At 35.9% G+C, this 3567-nt stretch overlaps 1 protein-coding gene across 1 annotated transcript in view; it reads right to left on the reverse strand.

Moving 5' to 3' along the window:
* The window catches only part of CDH8 (cadherin 8), a 300666-nt gene extending 297865 nt beyond the window's left edge, over positions 1 to 2801 (reverse strand). Inside the window, 2 exon segments of the mRNA XM_015587681.2 lie at positions 2612 to 2687; positions 2689 to 2801. Coding sequence (XP_015443167.2) covers positions 2612 to 2687; positions 2689 to 2801 — 189 coding nt within the window.
* Positions 2802 to 3567: the final 766 nt, after the last annotated feature.

Raw genomic sequence — 3567 nt, forward strand, 5'->3', positions numbered from 1 at the left:
TCAACACTCAGGAGCATTTTGGCCATTTCAAAGTCCTCAGGTTCATTAGCAACATTTCTGTCATGCAAAGAAGTGCATCTTTCTTGATTATTACTAAGTCACAATAGATGCTGAATGCCTGGCCATTTGCCCCTATCTCTATTACTTCATTTAAAGAATGGAAGTGAAATTAGTCATCAGATTCTGTGAGTCCAAAACAAAGCCCAACTTAATTACTTTTTCTCTTTGGATAAAAATGGAGAGTTCTCCTGGTCATAGCATGTTTATGTATTTATATTATACAAGATACTGTCAGCCAGATATACTACTGTAAATAGTTAACTAACAAAAACAGGGAGAAAATATTCATCAATTACATATGTAGGCATGTATATCCAGAATTACCAAGTGTTACGAAGTGATTTGCTTTAATTCTGAGTAAAGAAGTTCAAAACAGCCTGAGACTTGGCATTCTACATTCAATCACTGTTAAGTGCAAGTTTAAACACATGGTAGCTAGTTACTAAAATGTAATTGGATATGATGGGTAAAATTATGGCCTTGGGGATCTCCAACCGAATTCAAACTCAGATCATTTACTAGCTCTATGATCTTGGTTTGCTTTATTAATCCAACTAAGTCTCAGTTTCTGCATTTACAAAAAAAAAAAAAAAAGATAATGCCAGTTAAGAAGCTCATATTCAAAACCCACTGGGCCAGATGGGTTTTGGAATTCAAAAGTCTTCACATTTAGAAATATGAAGGTATACAAGCTGTATAGTAAGTACACCCTCAGCAAGCTCTGGGGCAGCCCCCTGTAATCAAACACATTACAAATTCTGCTGGGAAGTGTATAAACAGTCACAGTAATGGGATACATTGACTATAAATAGCTTCAAGTCAGTTCTGCTACCTGATTCTGTATAAAGCATACGAAAAATCTTTCAGAGATTTTTATACTTTAGATTTATAGAAAAAAATGTATACACTTATATGCATATACACATACACATATGCCTAGAAAGAGAGAGAAGGAACTATTGTTAGAAGCAAATAGGATTATGCCCACAAAATGCCTTTACAACAGTACTTAACACTATTGTAATAAACACTCAATATCAGCCAGAATGTGACTTCTGTGAAGACCAGAATCATTGTTTTGCTCACAATATGCCCCCTACATGCCTAAAAGAATGTTGGACACATAGAAAGGACTCAATAAATATTCTTTGAATGATTCATAACTCCTCAACCAGATTTCTTTTGTTCAAGTAGAAATACATGAAATGAGAAAACAAAATCCTTGGGAAGGCTCAATTTGCTTTGCAAGGTAGAAGCAGGAAAGCAATAAAAAAATTCTCAGTAAAATGCAGAGTTAACTCATCTTTTTCTTTCTTTCTTTCTTTCTTTTTTAGACAAGGCAACCCTTAGTTAACCTCACATATTGCAAGGACCTTATCAGCTTACAATCCCTTATTTTTTATTTTTTACACTTACAACACTTGGTTTTCCTAGGTGGTCTCCCATCCAAGTACTAACCAGGCCCGACGCTGCTTAGCTTCTGAAATCAGACAGAATCGGGCTTGTTCAGGGTTGCATGGCCGTAGACCAGAGTTAACTCAAGTCTTAAAGAACAATGTTTAATTCCGTCCCTATTTTTTTCTTTTAAATCACTGCATTTGGGAAATAAATAATATTGACATGATTCACTTTTGAATCTGACTTGTCAGGAAAATCAGCCACACCAGGCTCATAAGTAGAACTCTACCTATGATGATGGTATGCGTCAAAATTAACAGGAGCTTACGAACAGTTCTGAAGAATAAGTATATACAGTCTTCAATAGCCTACAGTGTGACTTTGGAAAGCAGGCGGCACTTATCTATACTAGATACCTTTCCAACAATAAAACAAATGTAAAACCAGTTTAACACCTGTACATGCATGCACACACACACACCACTATGTTAAAACTTTGATTCTATACATTTGATTCCATTTGACAATGAATGTGCTAATTTCCAACTGCCAAATTCATTGAATTAAAGTATGAACCACTGTGAAGTTATCTACACCAAGAATTTCCCTTTCTTCATCCTGGGTCAATATTCAAAACAACAAACAACGCCCCACCCCGACCCCCCACCCCCCAAAAAAGAAAGAAACCAAAAAAGAGAAAAATCTACCTGAAATTGGAGAAATAAAATGAAACCTCAAAATAAAATGAAACCAAACAACATTTTAGGAATCAGGGTGGTATATATTTAAACTGAGAAAAAATGTATACCTATTCTAAGTGCTGTAAGCTTAGAGAAAAGGTTTGGCATACAGATTTCTTGTATGAGATGAGAAAGACAACCTCATTTGTGCATGCATACACAAGCGTTATTGTATCTCTGATAAGGGTGGAAGGTGTGGGGAGACGAGTTGTCCCCAGAAGAGCAGTCTGTCTACATTTAAAGCTGTTCCCAAGAGATTATTCATATTCCTAATAAAACCGATAGGTAAACTTACTAACCATCTGGCCAAAAGTCCTCACAGCTAAGTGTGGCAGCAACTGTGACAAGTTTGAAGTCAAGATCCAAAGACAATGAACAGATCCTGAAATTAGAATCTTAAAAACAAAGCTTACCCGCCCAACAAGAATCGGTTCAGGTCCAGAAAACTCTTCCAGGACAAACATTTGGTTCCAAACCCAGCCTCTTTTGTAAAACTTGAGACTGATTCATTGGAGCCATGTAAATGCAAGAGGGAAGAGTAATCCATAATATTATTAATGGAGTCCAGAGATCCAAGAGCATTTCCGCTAGCCGTTCTGGCATGGTCCCACCAGTTAAGCAAATCACCACGAAAATGAGACAATTACTTTTTTTGCCTCCGGTCTGCAGTCATCCAATTCATCATGCAGGGCCCAGCATTTACTTACAGATCTGCCACGTGTTTGTAGCACAGGGAACAGACATTATCTAAACAGTTTTTCTAAGACCAAGATCCAGTGGCTTTCCTTTTCATTGAAATATCCTACAAAAAAAAAAAAAAAGAGAGAGAGAGAGAAAAGAAAAAAGTCCACTGAAACAGGTTTTGAAACTAAATCACTGCTTTTCAAAATTAGGCAGATGAACAACGGTAGACATTTGCTAAAACTCTTGAGTTAAGAAAGTGGATCTGAGGAATCGGTAACAGGTAGGCTAATAGGTCCTTTTATTTTATTTTTTTTTAGCTTTATTTAAATTTTAGTTAATATCGTATCTGTTACTTATCAAAAACTGCTTTTAGTACAGTAATATAAATTCTCTTTTCCCTTTCCCTTTCCTTCCTTCTTGTTCCCCATCCCCCATTCCCTTTTCTTACATTGTTTTTTTTTTCATTTATTTGTTTGTAATGCAAGTTGGAGTGTAAGCTAATGCAGCCCTCTTGTATTCTTGTAAAGATTGCAAACCCCTATTTTTTTCTTTTTTCTTTTTCCTTCCTTCCTTTCTCTCGTTCTTTCTTTCCTTCTTTCTTTACCAGTTTAAAGATGGGTTCTAGTTCACTTCATGCTGAACTATGTAAAGAAACCAGCTAGCTTTTAATGTGAATTTTTTTTTT

The sequence above is a fragment of the Pteropus alecto genome, unplaced genomic scaffold (genome assembly GCF_000325575.1).
Source record: "Pteropus alecto unplaced genomic scaffold, ASM32557v1 scaffold42, whole genome shotgun sequence".
NCBI classification, from domain to species: Eukaryota; Metazoa; Chordata; class Mammalia; order Chiroptera; family Pteropodidae; genus Pteropus; species Pteropus alecto.